Source organism: Cimex lectularius, unplaced genomic scaffold (assembly GCF_000648675.2).
Source record: "Cimex lectularius strain Harlan isolate CLEC.00 unplaced genomic scaffold, Clec_2.1 scaffold235, whole genome shotgun sequence".
NCBI lineage: Eukaryota > Metazoa > Arthropoda > Insecta > Hemiptera > Cimicidae > Cimex > Cimex lectularius.
Window position 1 is genome coordinate 518,903 of NW_019392839.1, and position 23,283 is coordinate 542,185.

The window sequence follows — 23,283 nt, forward strand, 5'->3', positions numbered from 1 at the left end:
CATTTTCTGGCTGAGTGTTCCATCCATGCTGATTTACAGATTCTCTTATTGGGCAATAACAGAATTTCGAGAGTCTTTCTCATAGAAAAGCTCAACTCTGCAAACTGTATACCTGATTGGTTTTAGTAAGAGTTCACTTGGGTACCGCAGAGAGCTCGTGGAACAATTTAATAATTAATTTATTTAAATTTTAGTTTTATATTAAGGAGCCCTAGGAGTGTCGTTTTACGTACTGCAGACACCAAGATTTAATTGTCTCTTTTTTATTTTAGTTGTATTTTATTTATCTTAGTATTATTTTGATTTTTTGTATGTACATATCCTTGTAGATACCAACCCCAGATGTTGGCATTCTGGGGTCAGACCTCGGTCTTATCCGTCCAACCACCGAGGTTAGGTTCCAGGGGCTATCAACAGCTAGGTCATGCCGTGTTGGCAAACTTCAGTTTATAACTCACTAATCAGAAAATACTTGAATCATTTTTGGTCATTGGATATGCATTAAGACCTCAATTCGAATTATAATCCCGATTTCAGAAGGATTAACAATCTGAGCCTTGACGACACTTCCTGCATTTGCGGACGTGGGTAGATAAGTTGAGATTATTCAGCCAGATTAGAATATGCAACATAAATAATACATTTAAATTGACTGTTCTTTTTATCTAAGCTCTTGGTTGAGATGAAAAAGTTATAAATAATATAGCCATCTGTATAAGGAATAAAACAATTACGTCAGAGATCCTTAAATGTCATGCAATTGTAATCAAAAGGAGTTAGTGAGACCCATCAATCTTTCTTTACACGCCGGACACATACGCGGGCTTTGGCCCAAAAGAAAGTTCTACTCACTAGAGGACACAAAACTATCAGTACTATATACATCTCGCTGCCGTGCTCAAGCACAGTTATCGGGTGGCATTCCTACGCGCTCTCTATAAGGAACCAAGGAATGATTCTTTAATAAAGCGGGTTACATCGAGCAACCTTTCTCTACATGCCCAAAATGTAAAAAAAACTTGATATTCCTCTATCACCCTTTACACTTATTATATAACTAACTTAATTAAAGATTACGAACATTCTGGATCAAGGTATTGTCTTGAAGAAGGAAGTAAATTCAGTTGCTACTGCCAAGCTTTGTTGAACTTGAAAAACTGGTCGATATTAATTCTAATACTGAAAACAGAAGCTAATTGTCGGCCCCACTCACTAGAGGACACAAAACTAACAGTACTATATACATCTCGCTGCCGTGGTCAAGCACAGATATCGGGTGGCATTCCTACGCGCTCTCTATGAGGAACCAAGAATGATTCTTTAATTATGTGGGGCACATCGAGCAACCTTTCTCTACTCATTGGGTGCAGATGACTCTTCTACGGGTCAGTCACCGAAATGTATGATTTATAATATATATTTATTGGTTTTATAAGCATTATGTATGTATTTGAACCAATTATGTTGCAAAATGTACGTAAAAAGTTTTTTTGACTCTAATTATAAGTTTTGGATTTGATATACTTCGTTACATTTTTTTAAGTCATTGCTGAAATCAATCATTGTTGAATTATGATTGCAATGAGCAAATAAAGATAAATGTAATAATGTAAATAACGTTAAATTGATTAAAAATGCTAAAATATGTGCACAGCCCAATTTTCATGCACGGTTCAGTGATGCGGAGTAGTTGTGTTAATTGTTATGTTTATGTTGTTATGCTATAGAATTACGAGCAGAACGGACGTTATGCTCGGTTGCAAATCAATTAAAGACGCAACAAATCATCGTAAGTATGTTAAAATAAATTGTAGAGTTGGTCGATTTGGACGGGGAATTTTCGTCGGCGTAGATTGTCGCGCTTGACTCTGCTCACTCCCTCGGTGAGTAATACACAAACAATCTCCGCTTTGCCATTGTCTGAGTCATTAGATAAGTGACTCCTCCGTAAGGCACACGTACCACTGGCTATCGCAGAATGGCAACAGTCAGCCACTTCAATTCATATTCGAACAGTTCGTCGGGGATCGGAAAAATGAGCGTGGACGAATCGGCCGAGCTGAGGGAACAATTCACCGCAGTGAGTAGAACGGGCTGTCCGTTTTTTCCTTCTCCTTGTCCCTCTTTTTTTCCCACCAATTTAAATTTTTACACAAGTCACACCCATGGCCAACGTCGCCTTTTGACCGTGCGAATATTTACACGTTAGTTTTAGTAGATTATCTCGGGGTTTTTTCTTTTTGTAGGGTTTTCTTTTGTATTACTTAAAAATGCCCTTTTCTCGAAATCGCAGAGTCGGGCCATTTTGCGATTGTTGAGAAACAATTCCAAATTTGGTTATAAACACGCGATCGGCCTTCGTCGCTGCAGATCGCCTTGAAAGCTGATTTTATTTTTACGAAAGATTTTTAACCACTGAAAAAGAAAAGAAGAAAGAAAAACCTATTCAAATTGACAATACAATATTATGGCAATTTTTTTCATTTTGTTTTTATATTTTATTTCATTCAATTCCCTAGCCGGTGTTCGTCAGATGATCGAACGGGTTTTCCGTGAAAGATAAACTCAATCTTGAAGTGTTTAAATCGTTATAAAAACGAACTTACGAAAATTGTTCAAATTACAATCCAATTTGAATCCAAATTGCGCATCAGAACAAATTTTTTTAGTTTTTGTCACAGTTCGTCCTCTCCAAAATTTTGTCATCACTATAAAAAACTTCGGTTTGTTCAGGTGTTTATTTTTTTCTTTGTATTTATCTTTTATTATTGTACGTTTTTATGCGTGTGTGCCTGTTTTCTGTATAAGCAAAGATTTTTTTCCCCTTTTTTGGCGTTGGAACGTGACATTCGTTCGATATTGCTTGTCCCAATACAATATTCCTCATATGGCCGAGTTAGTCATTCGCAGACGATAACGTGATCTTTTTTCTTCTTCAATACAGTGGTCTCGCAGTAAAACAAACTAATTGCAGGGGATTTGATTTCGGATTACTGAAAAATTCGGGTTGCAAAGGGGTGTTAAAAAAATTAACATTATGTACAAAAAACAAAAAATTCAACACAACAATTTATTATTGTTCCATTCGCAAAACCTATTAGAATACATATATACTGTCAATTTTTCTTTTAAAAAATCTTTTTTTCTTATTGGTCTTTTCTTTATTGCTTCTTCCTCTTTTTTTACTCATTTTTAAGCTGTAGGTATGTTATAACACGAGAGTTGTTTGTGTTACAGAAAATATGTAGACTGATCTACATTTCATTTGTTTGTAGTGAGGGATTCAGTGAACTGGAAAATTTGTTTTTTCTGAGCTGGTCTTTGCCTTATGTCTCTCTCTCAGTCAATACTTCATCCTCTTTCCCACTCAATGACTCTCCTTCTCACTCACTCACTCCTTCACTATCTCTTTCTCTGAATTCTCTCTCCCCCTTCCTTTCTCTCCCTCTCTCTCCCCCCTTCCTTTCACTCACACTCTCTCACTCTCACTCTCTCACTCTCACTCTCTCTCTCTCACTNTATCACTTACTCTATCATTCACTCGCTCGTTATCTCTTTCTCCCTCTCTCACTATCTCTATATCTGTCCCTTGCTCACCTACTTTCTCTCTGTTACTAACTCTCCCATTCTCTCTTTCTCTCTCACTATCTCTTTCTGTCCTCCTCCCCACTCGCTTTCTCTCTCACACTCTCATTTACTATCTCTTTCTATCTCATTCACTCTCTTTCTCACTAACACACTCTCATTCACACACACTACACACAGTCACATTCTCACTCACTTTTTTCATTCACCACACACACACACGCGCGCGCGCGCACACACACGCACACACACATTTTCTCTCTCTCTTTTTTTTTACTCGCTCTCCTTTTCTCACTTGCATTCACACTTCAGACTCTCTTAAGTTTCACGTTAAGTGTAAAAAATGTCCAAGAGAACTAACTTTTCGTGATTAAATAAAACGATCATTCAATCAATGATATATGTATCTCTTTCTTTCTTTTTTCCCTTTCTCCCCAAATAATGTTTCATTTGTTTCCTTTAAAATTCCGTCTTCTTGAATTGTTTCCCAGTTCGGTTGACTGGAATGTTCAGAATACCGAAGTTCGGAGTAGGGAGAGAGGCACTGTATTCCAAAATTGAATGTTGAACATGCTTGCTCTTTTGATTTAGAACCGCTTTGGATTTCTGCCTCTAGGAAATATTCTATTAGACGGCTATTTGCATTCGTGAGAATTTTCTCACGCCGCTTTTATCCTTTCTACTACATTATAAATTAGACGGGGATTCGACTCGATCCGTTGCCCGTTCCGAGTAAAAGCTCCCGGTCTCAATAAGAGCCGGTGTTTCCCACATCTCACTTTCCTTTTTCTTCGGCTTTGCCAAAAGCTTTTGTCGAATTTCTAATCAATCTAAAAAAATACTAATAATATATATGGTTTTCCCATTGGTACAAGTCATCGTGCACGCCCACGAGTAGTCGTCATTTTTTTCCAATGAATCTCAAGGCCCTGGAATTTTGGAATCATCGCCGGAATTTATAGATTTTTATCAAAATTGAACCATATTATGTATTTAATAGTTATAATTGTCCGTGTTAATTATTTTAATTAATTATACTTTTTATCTAAGGTCTTGATTGAGATGAAAAAGCTAGTGTCACGAAGGGGATTGGAATTGAAATATTAATGTATTAACAAAAATTAATTAAAACTGAATTTAACTCACGTTTCAATAAATACAGTTTTTTATTTATTTTTTAATTAATTTGTTTATTTATTTATTCATTTTTTACGGGGGTTTACAACAGCAGAGGTCATATCAACACCCAATGTACTGGTATTATTTAAAAAAAGCCCATTTGTAAGTATTTTGAATGAGTGAATGAGTCACAGATTTGATAGTTCATTAACGTCTAGAAAGCTTGGGAATGGGTAGGTGTAGTTGTTCGATAAATTTGCAAAAAAAATTTCCAACATTTCTATTTACATAGGAGGTGTTAACCATATACTGACAATAATGTAACAGTTCAAAAAGAAAAAATGTTCTGAACAGCACTGAAAAATCATACAATATTTTCTTTTTAATGGCTTCAAAACCTATAATTCATACATGCTTACTGTATGAATTTTAGCTCGGTATTATGGCAGTCGAGTAGCTCATAAAATTAGCGTTGGTTTCGGTGATAAAACAATAAGTGAGCACACTGCCCAAAAGTGGTTCTAAAAATTTGCTTTGGGGAATGAGATGATTGAATACGAACCATGATCTGGTAGGCCGTCTGTTTTTAATGATGATGAATTGAGAGAAACTATCAAACTTGATTTGAGTCAAACGTGTCAGGAGCTTGCCAAAGTGTTCGATGTAAGCGATGAAACCATTCACTCTAGCTTACATCAACTTGGGAAGAGGTGGAAGCTGAAAAAATGGGTTCTTATTAATTGACCAATGTTAACAAGCTTCAGCGATTAAACCTTTGTTATTTTCACGGCACAACACAGAGGCATTTCTTGACTGGATTGTCATGAAAATTGGATCCTGTATCAGGAGATCGTACTCTTGGCTGTCACCAAATGACCCTGTCCGATTGACGCAAAAATCAAATATAAACTAACAAAAGGTAATTGGTTTGTGTTTGGTGGAGTATGGCAGGTATTGTGCACTATGAAATACACTGGCTAGACCATCAACACAGAATTGACTCAAGCCAACTGCAACGAATATCCCTGGTACAGAAACAACCTACTCTCATAACAGAAAAGGTGTAATTTTTCACCTGGACAACAAAAGACCTCTTACAGCCAGAACAACAAAGGAGATGATAATTAATGAAGCTTGGTTTGAAATGTCCTACCACACCCTCCATACTCTATAGGTACCTTCCTTAGCAATGGGCAACCATTTGCGAATCGGGAGTTGATAATCACCAACAGCTGTAAAACTAGCTAAGTCCCTGGACTCAAACTTTTATAAAAAGGGCATAACTTGTCTTGTAACTCGTTGGGAGAAGAAACGTTAACAACTAAAGGTACCATTGCGGTTGTCGATAGTTGGAGCTTAACTTTGTTCGTCAAAACTGAATATGGAATATCCAGTAGGGTTGTTCTTATTGTACTATTATGACTTAAAACAATTTATTATTGTTGACACGCTTTCCAAGTTCCGGCCGGCTTCCTCTTCAGCGACTTGTGGGAGATCAGTTACAAACTTAAGTTGAATAATACCAGCGACAACTAAAGATAAATTAGAGTATAAATTATAACAGTTGGAACAAAGAGAAAGTATCCACGCTGATGTTTTTCCCCTATTTACATATATTAATTTGTAAAATGGTTTGGAAGGCCTAAAAATGGACACATATTTTTTTGCAGTATTAATTATTTGGGGTATTATTTAGTTATTTTATGAAAGGTTGAATTTCAATAAAGTTTATTAAACAGTTGGAACTAAAGGCATTGACATTCAACCTTTGATAATGGAGTTCCACCACAAAAGTACAACAGACCTTGAAAAAATCGTTAGTTATTTTAATACTGCAAGTGAAAACCAGGTATGAGCCAAGCAAAACAGATTACTCGAAATAAACATTATGGGTAGAAAGAGGAAATCCTACTTACCAGAAAATTAATTAAAAACTCTAACTGGCAAAATTACAGGACAAGTTAGTTAAATACCGCCTTAAAAAAATGGGACTATCAACAAATGACCAGTGTTGACTACGTCTAGAAGAGGCAGAGGCAACAGGACATCCTGTGCATCTTCCCCACAATAGCTAGGAAAAGGCTGTGCTAACTGGGAATGCTGTTCTCGAGCCATACAGATCTAGATTCCATACCCTTGAGAATAATTCCCTACTTCATAAAATAAATGAAAATCTTACAGGAAATATTATATAGAAGGGATGAAAAAAATTGTTATTTTATCCAATGTTTTGTCGTAAGTCCTAAGACACTTTCTCCTGTTGAGAAGTGTATCACCATAATTTTGTTTTGTAATATAGTAAAGTAATACCTGTGATATAGAAGGGCGAACCCTTGTGGACGAAGGGTCAAACCACATTACAATACCTCCTACATATTATTTCCTGTGCCGTGATTTGAACCCTGAAATATAAAAGTAAACGCTAGCAAGGGAAATACGTTGGTCATTTAAAATAGACACAAATAATTCAGTTATAATTATTAATTACATTCAGAATATTGTTTATTCCAACTATATAAGTTGTTAAAAGTACACATCATTGAAGTAAATAGTGTATACACATTAAAAATTAATGAGAGGTGTGTGAATGTATTTTATGCTTACAACTTAGGGAGTCAGAATTCTCTGGGATTTCACCAATGACACCAGAAAACATTCTCATCACCATGAAAAGCCATATATTTTATTTGTCTTTCAGTAGAAAGATTTTAATCTTAAAAAGATTTACGATGTTTTCAGTGATTTTTTTGTGTGTATTATGTGTTGGTTTTTAAAGGGTTTGGAATTTGCACTGTTTTCAGCTTGCTTTTCCAATAAAATTTATTCCTCCTTTATAGTAATGTAATTGATTGACATACAGGAGGACTTAACATCCAACTGCCCGTTTGGTGTTGTAGACAAGTGGTCAAACTACTTTACAATTCTTATTCCATATTATTCACAACTAAAAATCAATGGGGTATGCTGGGATTTGAACCAGAACCACTAGTGTGGTAAATAAGAGTTAGCCGCCCTAACCCGTAGTACCCTTTAGAAAGTTCGAAGTATTCGTGTGTCGCATGCGTGGTATCCATTTCAGTTTTTTTTACCGTCCAGTACATTATTCCTCCTTTATAAATGGGACTGTAATAATACTATGATAAAATTTTACCTTACTGGAGTGAATACATAGTTAAGGCTGTTTGAAAGTGTCAGTATGTTTCGCATGAACTTTTGTTGGTGACAGAAATGAGTTGTTAATAATCCTAGAGCCTAACTTTAGTGGGCATAACATGCAAGTCCGAAGTCTTTGTGAGTAGTCACATGTAAAGTTGTTACTTTGATTTTGTAGTAATTTGCTTTTTATAAATTATAATTTATTAATAAAGATACAATTTATTAATTAAATTAAATTGACAAGTTAAAAAAATTTCATTTCTGTGAAATAAGTTAGTTTTTAAAAGTTGTTACTAAATTATAAAAACAATGCGACAGTTGTTTTTGCTTAATTATGATGGCTTTTAAAAGAATGTCACTGGGTTTTGTTTGTAAACACAGGTGAATGATGAATCATCGTTAAATATTTATGGCTTTATAAACCCAATTCATAAATTATTGTTTATTAATTATGCTCAGCATTCTTATAATTAATTCTTGAACAAAAATATTTTGATTATTCCTAATCTAGATGTTATGACCTCACTTGTGACTCATAATCGAAGCATGAAAAATTTGAATTTGCCTGATTCATAACTAGTGTTTATGGCTGAAATGACTCAAAAGTGATAATTTCAGAAAACCTACAGGGTGATGTTGGATAATTTGCAGATAATTCATGAAGTGGGAGGGGAGAATAAATTATGCTAATGAGTAATTAATTTTGTTGTAGTATTTTGTTTGTTAATTGTTTATATACTTGCATGTTTGTTTTATAAAGAATAATGCTTTTAAGCAGAAAACACCAAAAAGCTTAACGTGATTGGATATTACTAATGAACTTGTGACTACAACAAATGTATACATATATATATAAAATTTAATTAAATTAAAAAATTCAGTGAAAGTATAAAATTTCATTCGGTTTGGTTATTATTTTATCTTAAAATTGTTCCTATTTTTATTTGATGCATTAAACATTTACGGGGCATTAGTGGCTGCAACGATTAAGACGTTGACAATGCGCTCATTTACCTCATCACTGTTAGGTAAAGGTCCGAGGTTTGAAGCCAGCAGCCTTGCATTCGGACAGACTTACTTTTTTTTCCCCCAACAAAAAACACTGTCACCTATAGTTGATATGACCTCTCCTTTTGCGAACCCCCAGGGGGAACATTTACACACAATACAAATTACATCATTGAAAATAAATGTTTTGATCAGTGGTCAGGTTTATAAAAAAACTTGGAACAACAACCAGCTTTCTTTCATTTATTGAATATAATTTGGGGCTCACACCTGTGAGTAGAGACAGACCCAGTAAGTGACCCCAACGTGAGATCCTTATCGTTTTCGTTTAAAAGGATATGTATGAGTCGCGAAATACATTCGCTATATGCAAGAGAGTTTGTTGTTACTGTTTCAAGTTTTTAACAAGCCTGACTACTAATTATATGCACAAAAGGGGAAAAAAAATGGATTCATCTACAATAAATGTGCATATTCCTATTTTTTTCAGATTGACAAAAATGGTGACGGATATATTGATTTATCTGAGCTGAAAGATGCATTAGAACTGTGTGGTTTTAAATTACCAGGATGGAGGGTTCGTAAAATGATTGGAGATGAGCTGAAGACACAACATCAAGGAAGGCTTTCCTTTGCCGAGTTCGAAAAGGTTCTTTTTTATTTTTTAATGCAAAATAGATTAATTAATCAGTTTTATTTTATTTCATTTTTTTTTTTTCAATTCTTACATATCAAATCAGAATTTTATAAATAATCTGTCATAGTGCTGATAAAACTATCTACACTTGATAAATAAAAAATAAACTTGGATTTTCTATGGTTATTCACATGGCAACAGCACACAATCTAGAAAGAAAGCTCTGTAATGACCTTGATTGCATTAAGTTTCGATTTGTGCATTCTGAGATCAAGTGGAGTTACTTTGTTTTTAAAACTTCTAAAGCATGAAAAAATTCAAATATCCTTAAAAGTGAAATCATTAAGATATTGGGTTGTCCGGAAAATAATGCAGGATTTTGGTATTAAACAAAAAAAAAGAAACTAGTTACTTTAAAGCAATGTTCTTTAATCAAAATAATTTCCCATACTCTCAATACATTTCTCCCAACGTGTTGGTAACTTATTAATTCCGTCTGAGTAGAATTCAGAATTTTTAGAATTGATAAAGTCAATAAATGCATTTTCCAGTTCCGTTTGATTTTTGAATATTATGTGTTGTAAGTAGTGGTCCAGGTGTCTAAAAAAATGGTAGTCAGTAGGCGAGAGGTCCGGAGAGTAGGGTGGGTGAGGCAAAGTTTCATAGCCAAGCTCCAATAATTTTTGTGACGTTACACGTGACACATGTGGTCGAGCGTTGTCATGCAACAAAATGGGCCCTTTCCGATTGACCAAAGAGGGCTTCATTACTGCCAATTTCTGATGCATGGTATTAATTTGGTTACAGTATGATTCAGCATTGATGGTTTCGCCAGGATTTAAGAAGCTGTAGTGTATTAAACCAAATGAAGCCCACCATACCGTAACCATTACCTTTTTTTGATGAGTTGGGGGCTTTGGAAAATGTATTGGAGCTTCTCCTTTGTCGAGCCACTGTCCAGAACGTCTAGTGTTATCGTAGAGAATCCACTTTTCGTCACATGTAACAATTCTGGCCAGAAATGGGTCATTTTTGTTTCGACAAAGAAGTGATGCACAAACATCAAAGTGCTGATTTTTTTGGCGATCGTTTAATGAGTGTGGAACCCAATTTTCGAGTTTTTTCACTTTTCCAATCGCCTTGAGGTGGTCAGCGACGGTCGTTTTACTGACTTTGAGTTGCTCTGCACCCACCACTGATCGCAGAACATCATCATTAAGAGAGGAAGGCCTTCCACGACCTTCTTCATCTTCAAGGCTGAAATCTCCCTCCCGAAATTTTTTAAACCACCTTTGCACAGTGCACTCATTAACACAACCCTCGCCCCAGACTTGGTTAATGTTTCTAGCCGTTTGGGCTCCGCTTCGGCCGAGTTTAAACTCGTAAAAGAAAATCGTACGAAATTCTCGCTTTGACATTATAAGGATGACTGAATTATTTCCAAGTAGCGGAATGCTACAGAGGTAAACAAACAATATCATTTGGAAGAGGATTAATAAGTGTTGACATTCATACAAATGAGTAATCCTGTAAACGTAAACAGAATATTTTATATAGATTTTTTTTAATGAAAACTTAAAATCCTGCATTATTTTCCGGACAACCCAATATAATATAGACCTTGTTTTCTTCTGCAGTGTAACGTGAACCCTTTCTTATAACAAGTGTAGACTGTACGTTTTGAAACGGAAACGTATGCACTTCACTAAGCAGAATTACAATTTTAATTTTTTTCCACAGCTTTGTACCGAACTTAAAGCAAACGAAGTAGCGAGCACTTTTAAAAAAGTAGTTTCGAAAAAGGAAAACCTTGAAACCTTGGGTGGAATGTCTGATGCTTCAAGTGAAGGTAAATGGTCGATATACGCGAGATTTATTTCTTTAATATAATAGCCATTCTATACATTTACAGGAACTACACATTCTGTAAGGCTTGAAGAGCAATTGGCCTTTTCTGATTGGATAAACAGTAACCTTGCTCAAGACCCAGATTTGAAACACCTTTTAAAAATTGATCCCGAAGGAAAACGTCTGTACGATTCGGTTAAAGATGGAATTTTATTGTGGTAAGTATATTTATAAGTTAAGTTCTTTGCATTCAGGGGTCCCCCTATCATTATTAACTTCCCGTAGTTTTGTTTTATTAATATCAATCAATTAGAATATGATACAGTTAGAAACAATATTAATTTGATTGTGATTTGGTAAAAAAAAATGATCAAACTTAGTAATGTGTTACATTTTTGGAGGGTATATAGCAGTAGGTATAAAGAGAAAAAGAAAGTGCAAAAATTATTCTTTGCTATCAACAATTCAAAACACCTGCTATAATCTGTTCCAAATGTTAAAACACTAAATGAAAAAAGTTGGTACTTCTTAATAAGTTGATAACCAGAAAAGTTTGTGTGGTTTGTCATTTATTATTATTTTAATTCTGCTAATCAACATTTCTATTTACATAGGAGGATTAAATATCTTTTATTTTGTTATTATTGTTTGTGTCTGTTTTTGAAAAAAAAATCGTACGTTTGTAAGTATGTTTTACTTACAGAACTTTATCTTTACCTTACAAGATAAGGTTTGTACTACCAGACAACAGTACAAACTAAACTGTTGTAGTCACCGAAATATATGTTTACATCATATAATATCAAGATGTTAATGTGTCAGTTCATAAAGAAAAAGCGCCTTGAACTGTTGTCTGTAAATTATAAAATATTTTCTTTCTCATGGCTTCAAAACCCAAAGTTCATTTGAGCGTATTGTATGAATTTAAGCTTGGCCCTAGGACGACAGAGGCAGTTCATAAATAGTTTGTTGGAAAATTAACACAATAAGAGAGTGCACTTCTCAAAACTGGTTCAAAAAGTTGACTTCTGGGAATGAGGGAGTCGAAGATGAACCTGGTCTGGTAGACTTCAGTACTGAATGGCAATAAATTGAGGGAAACTATGAACTTGATTGGAGCTGTCAGGAGTTTGTCAGTGTTTAATGTAAGCGATGAAACCATTCGCTCTAGCTTCAATCAACTTTGGAAGAGGCGGAAGCTGAAAAAATGGGTTCCTCATTAATTGACCAATGGCAACAAGCTTCAGTGTCTAAACCTTTCATCGCTTTAATGGTTTTTGACTGGATTGTCACATGCAATGAAAAATAATTCTTGTACAGTAACACAGTCTCATTTACATGAAAACTGAATATTCAACAACAAAAGGTGATGCTATTTGTTCGGTAGAGTATGACAGGCATTGTGCACTACAACTCGTGCCATGTGGCAAGACCATCATCACAGAAATCTACTCGAACCAACTGCAACGAGTTTCTCTTGCTCTGGCCCAGAAACCCAGCTCTCATCAACAGAAAAGGTGGTTTTTCACCAAGACAACAAAAAACATACATTCAGAATGACATATGGTGATAAAGAAGCTTAGTTTGAAAGTCCTACCACACTCTCCATACTGACCTGGCTTCATCTGACTTTCATCTTTTCTTAGAATGGACAATCATGTGTAATCGGTAGTTATAGATAATCTGCTGGAAAACGAGCTGAGTTTATTTTTTAAGTCTTGGGACTCAAACTTTTATAAGAAGAGCATAACTGGGCAAGTAACTCATTGAGAGGTTATAGATGACAATAGAGACTATTTGCCAGAATAAAATATTTCTAAACTTATTTTTAAACCCATAAACTTTTCTGGTTATCTTATAGTTGCTGCAATTTAAATTTAAATTTAATTTTTCTGTCTTTGTTTCAGCAAAGTTATAAATCATTCATGCCCAGATACAATCGATGAGAGAGCTATAAATAAAAAGAACCTCACTACTTATACGAAACTTGAAAATTTGACACTGGCACTTATTTCAAGTCAGTCTATAGGATGCAATATTGTCAACATTGATGCTCATGATTTAGCAAAAGGAAAACCTCACCTTGTATTGGGTTTATTATGGCAGATTATTCGAGTGAGTTTCATCACTGCTTATTCTATATTTTATACTCAATTGTGTTTTTATAGAAAGAAAATTACCATTGAATCAAAATAATGTTAATACAATTTTTGTTAAAGCAGAAGAAAAATTTGTTTTATTAAAAAAAAAAAAATGTTCGAGTCCTATTCCTCACAACTATTCAAACTATCAAGTCAGTAGTTATATTATTAATTTTGTACTTTTCATGTTATTTCTAGATTGGTCTGTTTAATCAAATCACATTAGAAAATTGCCCAGGATTGGCAACGCTCTTATCGCAAGGAGAACATATTGAGGATTTGATGAGATTGTCTCCAGAGGCTATTTTGCTTCGTTGGGTTAATTATCACTTGGAACAAGCTGGAACCCCATTGTATGTATTTTATACATACATATTTTTTTAATTAAAAATATGAACTAATTTTTAACAATTTTATAAAACTTTCAGGAGGTGTAACAATTTCCATAGTGATATCAGTGATTCAAAAATATATACTTACTTGTTAAAACAAATCGCACCTCAAGATAAAGACGTTACTATGGAAGCATTAATGGTAAGTAACATTTTGATTGATATGACCTTGTAAAAATAATAGAATAGAACCTAATAAGCAGATTAATTTATGTTCAGGAACCTGATGTTCTTAAAAGAGCAGAAATCATGCTGCAGCAAGCTGGGAAACTTGGATGCCGAAGCTTTGTTACACCTGCAGATGTAGTTAACGGTGTTTACAAACTTAATTTAGCTTTTGTAGCCAATCTGTTCAATAATCATCCAGGCTTAGACCAGCCCGAAGCTATTGAAGGGATGGATATGGTAGAAGAAACACGTGAAGAAAAAAGTACGCTTATGATAGTTGCTTACGTTGTGTATTGTTAAAACTCAACACATTTGTTACGGCACAGATTTGTAAAGACTCTCTTGATATACAGCAAAAATGTTGATTAAATTTTTTTTTCAAAAATTTTAAACAAAATCCAAAATGTCAAATCGAAAAACGATCTTTATAGTAATGTTGCCAAAGCGATACTAAAGGCCTTTGACATAAACTCGATTCCAAAAACTACCTCAAACACCGTACAACAAGCTTTGAAAGCGTGGTTTTTGTAGAAGAGGTGCATCATTCTTGAATGACATCTATATGTGGAAGGATTTAGTGTGTCTTTTCAGAACGATGACCGTAACAAATGTGTTAATAAACAAGCTTGATAACCCAGTCAGGACGGTAGTGTGACTCCTCTCGTCACTTTTAGATTCGAGTTCATAGAAGCATTTGGCTGTTTAAATTATTTTTAATGGTAGTGGGAGTGGGAAATTAAAAAAAAAAAAAAATACCATTTTAAGCACTGCTTTGAACTTCAGACTAAAAGTGAAGGGAGTAAAGCACATCATGCTCTCAGTACCTAAGTAAAGGTAGGGGTGAGAATGATGGCATGCCCTCATGCACCTTACTGAGAAAAGTGAGAGCACATCACGCTCACTGTCCGGAATGGGTTAATTGTAAAATTTAAATTTTTCTTATCAGTAACTAACTGTATTAATTTTATTTCAGCATATCGTAACTGGATGAATTCCATGGGTGTGACACCATATGTAAATTGGTTGTATTCTGATTTAGCTGATGGTCTCATTATTTTTCAACTTTATGACATCATCAAGCAAAACACTGTCAACTGGAACAGAGTCCACAGGTTTTTATTTTCCCCTAAATTTTTAGTTGGATGAGCCCTGGTACTTGTTAAGATTAGATAAAACACTCTTTTTATCTCTTGAATGGCAAAAACTGCTCTAAGCTGTCCCTATTGTTTTCCTCGATAATATCTTATATTTTCAAAAGACAAATTTCAAAAGCCATTATCAGTGCTAAAATTGAAAAACTGATTATTAATCATCCTTATTATCAAAAGATAAATAATAGCATTATGGAAAGTAGATGTATGATGAATCAGTCCTCTTAAGCTTATGCCATTCACAATAAAATTATTTCAAGTAAAATTTAAAATACAAAATGTACATCTTAAGGCAGCTCCAGACATGCGGTATAGCCGATTGTCCATCCACACTAGTCTGGATCGGCTAAAATTTGCATGGCATTCGGCAAATACCGCATGTCTGGAGTCGCCATTATAGGATGAACAAGATAGAAATAGTATTGGGTGTGTGAGCATGTTTTTTCGGTTTTTGGGAAAAAAATCAAATTTTCAAAATAAAAATGCATTTTACTTTTAATACCAATAATTCTTCCAAACGTCCTACAGCATTTTTGTAAAGGCCTACTTCTCATCCTTAGTGATTAAATAAGAATAAAGCAGGGAACACACTTATCCGATGCTACCCGAAGCCACCCGATGAAAATCCAGTCCAATTTTCCATAAGATTGTATTACCCCTATGCACATCTGCCCATTGGTATGCAACGTTACCCTATTCTACGCTCTGCGATCCGTACTGTCCAGATTTTCGTCAGGCAGCATCGAAGACAAAAGAACCGGACACTCATATTTTTATTCAAACTACATGTATTATTGCTGTTATATTAATTACAACATACTTATTTTAATATAAACCAAATTAAGTGAGATCAAAAATTCACTAGTTCTTATTACAAAATATAATTTTAATGGTTTGGCAGAAAATTTATCAAAACAATGAAATACCATTTATTGGTATAATGAATTTAACTAACAATTTATTACATGGTTTTGCTCATTAAATTTAACTAAACTTTATTACACGGTTTTGCTCATAAAATTTAACTAACAATTTATTTCATAGTTTTGCCCATAAAATGTAGCTAAAAATTTATTACACGGTTTTGCTCATAAAATTTAACTAACAATTTATTACATGGTTTTGCTCATAAAATTACACCATTTTCATCAAGTAGCGTCAGAAATTTAACTAACAATTTATTTCATAGTTTTGCCCATAAAATGTAGCTAAAAATTTATTACACGGTTTTGCTCATAAAATTTAACTAACAATTTATTACATGGTTTTGCTCATAAAATTACACCATTTTCATCAAGTAGCGTCAGAAGCGGACACTCATATTTTTTGAAGTTTATTTCAAACTATATATATGTAATTTTGTAGTTACTAAAATTTATGACACGGTTTTGCTCATAAAATGTAGCCAAAAATTTATTACATGGTTTTGTTCATAAAATTTAACTAACTAAAAAATTCATGAGTTTTTATAAAAAAATTATTTAATTATGATTGATGATTAAGCAGAAAATTTATCAAAACACCGGAATAACTTTATGCAAAACAATTAAATTGAACTAACAATTATTACATGGTTGTGCTCATAAAATTTAACTAACAATTTATTGATGTGATACACACTGTGTGACTGTTGTGGCGTGTGCTTGACGTCGCATAGATCGTCGGTAGTGTTGCATCGGGTAAGTGTGTTCCCCGCTTAAACTCTTCTGATTTATTCCTATGCAAGAGTAATACACAACAAGTGATGCGGTCTTCCTTATTCCCCATGACTCAAGTTTCACAACATAACCCAGAGATTGAATTTTTTCAATTGTTGTGCGATGTACCTAAATTTTTCTGATAGCTCTGCTACCATTAATTTGTCCTCATCTTCCAATGCCACTAATAAGTTGTCTTGTAATTTTTTTTAAATTTATATATTTTCAACAGAGACTTATTAAGACCTAATAAGTCTTATTCAAATTTGTTGCTTATATCATAAAAAATCTCCATGTTTTTTTTAAATAATAAAGTAAAAACTAAAAAAAATTTAACATATAAAGTTTTTACTTTATTATTTAAAATAAATAAGTAAATGGAAATTTTGTCTGAGTAGAACTATCTTTACAAAAAATGAATCGACATACTCACCCCACCATTATTTCTACCAGGTATTAGTAGATATAGATCTATAGACCATAGGGACCTGACATTTTATTGTGAGGTTTTTCCAATTCCAATTGTTTTTCATCAGATTTTTTCTTGTTATAAAAAAAGATTTGATTTATAAATTTAATATAATGTTAATTTCATTCATTTTTCGTTATTACAGAACATTCTCCAAGCTTACGATGTTCATGGAAAAACTGGAAAACTGTAATTATGCTGTAGAACTTGGGAAGCAGTTGGGATTTTCGCTTGTCGGTATTGCTGGTCAGGATTTAAATGATGGAAATGCAACTCTTACATTAGGTATTTTAGAAGCATGTTTTTACTTCTTTACATGAAATGTTGTGTGCTAAGCAATACTTCAACTTTTTTTTTATGTTTTGAGCTTTACCACAAAATGTAGACCATTTTTGTTGCTTTTAACGAAATTTAGAGATTTCTTAATACCAAAACACGTCATAATCTTAAAAACTTTCTCTATGGCCTTATAAGTTTTTGTGTTATTAATTAATACAAAAGAAGAGTACATTTTATAGTATATAATTTTCATATTTATTAAAATTAACCAAACAAGTTTGATTTTATTTAACAGCTTTAATTTGGCAACTTATGAGAGCATATACTCTCTCAGTACTAACACAGCTTGCTAATACTGGCAGTCCAATTGTTGAAAAAGAAATTGTTGCCTGGGTCAACACAAAGTTGCAGTCATGCAATAAAAAGAGCACACTTAAAGGTTTCCAGGTAACTATTGCATTCAAATTTGCTACATATTCTAATAGAATATTTTTGAGAACTGTATTTTCATCATTACAAAAATATATTGGGTTGTCCGGAAAATAATGCAGGATTTTGGTATTAAACAAAAAAAAAGAAACTAGTTACTTTAAAGCAATGTTCTTTAATCAAAATAATTTCCCATACTCTCAATACATTTCTCCCAACGTGTTGGTAACTTATTAATTCCGTCTGAGTAGAATTCAGAATTTTTAGAATTGATAAAGTCAATAAATGCATTTTCCAGTTCCGTTTGATTTTTGAATATTATGTGTTGTAAGTAGTGGTCCAGGTGTCTAAAAAAATGGTAGTCAGTAGGCGAGAGGTCCGGAGAGTAGGGTGGGTGAGGCAAAGTTTCATAGCCAAGCTCCAATAATTTTTGTGACGTTACACGTGACACATGTGGTCGAGCGTTGTCATGCAACAAAATGGGCCCTTTCCGATTGACCAAAGAGGGCTTCATTACTGCCAATTTCTGATGCATGGTATTAATTTGGTTACAGTATGATTCAGCATTGATGGTTTCGCCAGGATTTAAGAAGCTGTAGTGTATTAAACCAAATGAAGCCCACCATACCGTAACCATTACCTTTTTTTGATGAGTTGGGGGCTTTGGAAAATGTATTGGAGCTTCTCCTTTGTCGAGCCACTGTCCAGAACTTGTCGAGCCATTGTCCAGAATCCACTTTTCGTCACATGTAACAATTCTGGCCAGAAATGGGTCATTTTTGTTTCGACAAAGAAGTGATGCACAAACATCAAAGCGCTGATTTTTTTGGCGATCGTTTAATGAGTGTGGAACCCAATTTTCGAGTTTTTTCACTTTTCCAATCGCCTTGAGGTGGTCAGCGACGGTCGTTTTACTGACTTTGAGTTGCTCTGCAAGTTCTCGAACAGTTGTTTTGGGGTTTTCTTCCACCACTGATCGCAGAACATCATCATTAAGAGAGGAAGGCCTTCCACGACCTTCTTCATCTTCAAGGCTGAAATCTCCCTCCCGAAATTTTTTAAACCACCTTTGCACAGTGCACTCATTAACACAACCCTCGCCCCAGACTTGGTTAATGTTTCTAGCCGTTTGGGCTCCGCTTCGGCCGAGTTTAAACTCGTAAAAGAAAATCGTACGAAATTCTCGCTTTGACATTATAAGGATGACAGAATTATTTCCAAGTAGCGGAATGCTACAGAGGTAAACAAACAATATCATTTGGAAGAGGATTAATAAGTGTTGACATTCATACAAATGAGTAATCCTGTAAACGTAAACAGAATATTTTATATAGATTTTTTTTAATGAAAACTTAAAATCCTGCATTATTTTCCGGACAACCCAATATATAAGAATTTAAAAAGTATATTTAAATATGATGATGTTAAAAATATGTTATTTTTCTACTAGGATTCTTCAATTTCTGATGCCAAGGTTGTCATTGATCTTATTGACGCCATCAAGCCTGGTACTATAAATTACGATCTTGTGAAAGATGGAGAAACTCCTGAGGTATGTTTTGATACTATTCTTGTTGAAATGAAACGATGGTAAACTTTGTAATTAAAATGATAACAAATTAACCTTTTCGGGACAGATTTTCGATTTCTAAAAAGTGTTCCCTCCATATCACCTCAATTGCTACATGACCTCTCCCCCATTTGATTTATTTATGTTGCGCCAATTCCGTACAAAATTCGACAATACATTTCTTGGATATTATACTTTGTAACGGAAGTAAGTAAATAGAAGGGAAAAAGTTTTATTTAATTTAAAATTTATTTCACTCATTATGTAAGTCTTATTTATGTATTTTAAAACGTAATAACTAAAAAACAAAAGTAACGTTGATTGTGTATTTATTTAGCTCAACTCTGTATGTAAACATACATAAACGTAAATGCGTACAAATAAAGACAACAAAGCAAATAGCTCCAAAAATTACTGTGAATAAGCAATGTAAAACTAAAACACTTGACAAAGAGGTGAAAAATCAGAAAGACGATCGGTTAAATGAAATACAGGAAAGGTAGAGGGTTGAAAACGGAAGGGGGACATGCCCAATGTGATGTCGATATTGTAGCTGAATGAATTGAGAGAGAGAGGGCCTAGATTGTGAACAGAAGGGGGGAAGAGAGTAGTTTGTTGATGATAAGGATGGGAAAGCAAGGGCGGGGAGGTGACCATTTACTACCACGGTGTCTCCTTAGCCCAATAGATCAGTGTCAAGCTAGGGCTCATAATATGCAAAAAAAACCACGAGGGCAAGATAACTCATAAACTGGGCCTGGGGAGCCTACTAGCCCGAATGAGATTTCTCGTCACAAGTCCCGAAAAGGTTAAAACAGAATTTTATGTATCATTAATTTTAAGCGTTAAGTAGAAAACTTAAGTCAAATTTAACCAATTTATTCTGTTGTTTCGCTTTTAGGAAAAACTAGCAAATGCAAAATATGCTATATCGATGGCGAGAAAAACTGGTGCTCGTGTTTATGCTCTTCCTGAAGATATAACTGAAGTAAAACCGAAAATGGTCATGACAATGTTTGCTTGTCTCATGGCTATGGATTATGTTCCCAACATGGGCTCCAGGAATTAATTATAAAATGTTTTATCTATTAACTCTCAGTAAACTTCAGTTTTTGTTTTCTTTTTTTTCTTAGGCTTTAATTTATTAAATATAATAGCTATTGGACAGACTGACTTAAATTAGCAGACTATAAGAAAACGGTGATATAAATATATACAATGCTATATATTATTACAAACAAACCAATTACATGACATATACACCACACATACAAATATATATAAAAAAAAACCATGCCCATTTTGACAATGTTGAGAGTTAATGTAAGCATTTGTTACAAGTGCACCTAAGTCAGTACTTTTTTTATTTATTACCAATATGCTTCAAATGTAGTGTTGAAGGGATCATAAGTTACTATAGTATGTATAATTGCATATAATGCAATATAAGGAAAAGAAAATATTATTGTACAACGAATTTTCTTATTTACCATGTTTCTTAAAAATTGTTTGTAATCTTGTGTATTTATTATCAATAGGTTATTTATATTGTTGTTAATTTCTTAATCAAATATTATCATTTTTTATATTAATGCATGTAAAAAACATTATTTCAGAAATAGTTTAAACAAGATCAATCGTGTGTATTGTAATAAGGACTTCCTTTGTTATGTTATGTTTTGCATATTAGTTCTAGGTTACTACAATGAACTTAAATAGGTATTTGCAAATTTAAATTAGAAAATTGTACGGCAAATTCCTTATGTATATCTCTTAAATGAAATGCATCATTTTTTGTTATATATAATTTTAATATATTTATTTTTTTCTCTGGCAAATTTTAAATTGATTATTTTTGTAAGAGGTTTGTTTTCAAAATCATAACAAAACTCAAGTGCCAATTTAGTGTGAATAGTCTTCTTTAATGTAAAAGATGAATTTTGTTTAATAAATTTTGATTTAGCATATACAACTGAATCTCGTTTTAGATTACTGAGAGGTAATCAGTTCTGTTTCCATTTTTATTTTGGTTGTATTAGGCAGTTAAAATTAAATCAAAGTTAAAATTATATTATTTTGAGGCTTAAAAGTCATTTTAGAGAATTACATTCAAATTTATGAGGATGTAACAAATTATTTATACGGATGTGTACAATAATGGGATCAGATGTATGGTGGTAATGTATAAGTTAGCAAAAGTATATTTTTTTATTGTAATTTAGACTACCATTTTTACATTCCACGCATGAATTGATTGATAGGTGACATTTTGTGCAAAATTAATTTTTTGTGTAGTTTCTAAATTGTCATGATTTTATTGCAACTGTTTTAGTTCGTTTTGTTTACAAGGTTTGTAACTGTTTTTCATAAACCATACTGGCTTTATATCAATAATAACTAGAATAGTTTAACATTCCAATCAATTACGTTATTTTTAAGCGTTTCTTTGTTTTAATTTTTTTAAAATTATTTTTCCTTATAAAATTGGCAAGTAATAATTATGGTGTAGGAACACCATTGTTCTTTTGATTTGAAGGTATCTACATAATTAATCCACTAAATGTATCTTTTTTTTATATGGAAGTTTTCAAATAGACATAGGATTCATGGGGCATTAAAGACATATAAGATGAAAAAAAATTAGTTTCAGCTGTTTTTTTGTGCAATAATGGGATGTATGTATTCATATTATTCTAGTGAAATATTTGTGCAATAATGTATCTTGTCTTATTCAAATTTTATTATTATCATTTTGATTAAAAAAGTGGTTTTATGTTTGGATTTTCCAATGTAATTAATTTTTATTGATAAAATTACAGATGGCATTTGTTGTATTAGATACTACTATGTCCAAACGTCAAATTGAATTTGTGAAAATGTCATACTTGTATCATTAGCATAGTAATATCATGATAATCATTTTTAATAAACTTTGTATCCAATTTTGCTATATAAACTTTTGTACGTATAAAACTTTTTAAGATTTTTGTACATTCATATATTCTACTAATAATACAAATAATAGTAACAAAGCGATTTTTCATTATGCATTTACATTCTTTAATCACCTCATTTAACCCTCCTTGTGAGCGACTGTCCACATTTATTATTGTCTGTCTAATAGTCTAATTTTAAAAAAAGCCTTATAAACAAGTCAAACAAAATAGGTTGACCAGTGACCATGTTCAATCTACTTCTCAATTTCAAATAATTATACTTTTTATCTAGTTTAGGTTGCGTTGAAAAAGTTTTAGTGTCACAAGTGGGATTCGAATACACAACTCGTCTAGGTTGAGATTGGGATGGGGAAATGGTGTCCGAGTGGATCTGTCACGACAGCTCAAGTGGTTAGAGCAGCGCCAGCATTGAGCTGAAGCTCCCACTTGTGACAATAACTATTTCATCGCAACCAAGGCTTTAGCTAATAAGTATAATTAATTGAAATAATTAAATAGGTCAATTATGATCGCTAAGCATAACTACTTCTGAATTGCAAATCCTTCACATTTTTGGGTAGATGGCATTTTTTCTCTTTCGGTTTGGTGTCTTACCAACTAGTTCTTAGTTTTCACTTTCTCTCCCTCACTCATTCCTCCTTCTCTCTCTCACTCGTTAACTTTATCTCTTTCTCACT

At 33.4% G+C, this 23,283-nt stretch overlaps 1 protein-coding gene across 1 annotated transcript; it reads left to right on the forward strand.

Moving 5' to 3' along the window:
• The first annotated feature begins 1,895 nt into the window (after positions 1-1,895).
• LOC106670701 (plastin-2) lies at positions 1,896-22,630 on the forward strand. The gene is made up of 13 exons (XM_014401249.2): positions 1,896-2,080; positions 9,359-9,517; positions 11,246-11,354; positions 11,418-11,571; positions 13,261-13,468; positions 13,693-13,847; positions 13,923-14,028; positions 14,106-14,316; positions 15,028-15,166; positions 17,517-17,656; positions 17,946-18,097; positions 19,530-19,631; positions 20,551-22,630. The coding sequence occupies exons 1-13, from the start codon at positions 1,979-1,981 to the stop codon at positions 20,716-20,718; spliced, it is 1,905 nt and encodes a 634-aa protein (XP_014256735.1). The 5' UTR covers positions 1,896-1,978; the 3' UTR covers positions 20,719-22,630.
• Positions 22,631-23,283: the final 653 nt, after the last annotated feature.